The following is a 770-nucleotide window of genomic DNA, read 5'->3' as shown; positions in this document are numbered from 1 at the left end:
ACCCGTCCTGCCCTGTGGCCGTGCTTGGGGCACTGCAGCTATCCCTGAGCCCTGCCTCTTCCCCCTCTCCACCAGATTGGGCTGGACACGGGCTTCTGGACGGCCATCAACCACTTCTTCATCTGGGGCAGCCTGGCTGTCTACTTTGCCATCCTCTTTGCCATGCACAGCGACGGTCTCTTCCAGATGTTTCCCAACCAGTTCCGCTTTGTGGGTGAGTCCCGGGCCTGAGCGCTGGCCCCTACCCCAGCAGGGTGCTGCCCCAGCTGAACCCTGGCTGGCCTCGCGCTTCCTCCCCGCAGGTAGCGCGCAGAACACGCTGGCCCAGCCTGCGGTCTGGCTGACCATCGCCCTCACCACCGTGGTCTGCATCATGCCTGTTGTGGCCTTTCGCTTCCTCAAGCTGGACCTGAAACCCGAACTCTCAGACACGGTGAGGGCGCGTGGCCGTGGGCTCAGCCGGGGGCCCTGTCCCCCGGGGCCAGCAGTTCTGCGGGTCACTGAGCCTGTCCCCTGTCCTCAGGTGCGCTACACTCAGCTGGTGCGGAAGAAGCAGAAGACCCAGCACCGGTGCATGCGGCGCGTGGGGCGCGGGGGCTCGCGCCGCTCTGGCTACGCCTTCTCGCACCAAGAGGGTTTTGGGGAGCTCATCATGTCGGGCAAGAACATGCGGCTCAGCTCCCTGGCGCTCTCCAGCTTCACCACCCGCCCCAGCACCGGCTGGATTGAGACCCTGCGCAAGAAGAAGGGCAGCGAGGGCAGCGCCGCTG

General features: G+C 66.0%; 1 protein-coding gene across 1 annotated transcript in view; it reads left to right on the top strand.

Moving 5' to 3' along the window:
- ATP8B2 (ATPase, aminophospholipid transporter, class I, type 8B, member 2) overlaps positions 1-758 on the top strand; it is a gene marked incomplete at both ends in the record, with an annotated part of 8,435 nt that extends 7,677 nt beyond the window's left edge. The window contains 3 exon segments of the mRNA XM_010132636.1: positions 1-214; positions 303-433; positions 524-758. The exon segment at positions 1-214 is cut by the window's left edge and continues 6 nt beyond it. Coding sequence (XP_010130938.1) covers positions 1-214; positions 303-433; positions 524-758 — 580 coding nt within the window.
- Between the last annotated feature and the right edge of the window lie 12 nt (positions 759-770).

This window comes from Buceros rhinoceros, unplaced genomic scaffold, assembly GCF_000710305.1.
Source record: "Buceros rhinoceros silvestris isolate BGI_N320 unplaced genomic scaffold, ASM71030v1 scaffold32253, whole genome shotgun sequence".
NCBI lineage: Eukaryota > Metazoa > Chordata > Aves > Bucerotiformes > Bucerotidae > Buceros > Buceros rhinoceros.
The sequence above is the reverse complement of the archived record's forward strand: the minus strand, read 5'-3'. Positions and strand labels throughout refer to the sequence as shown.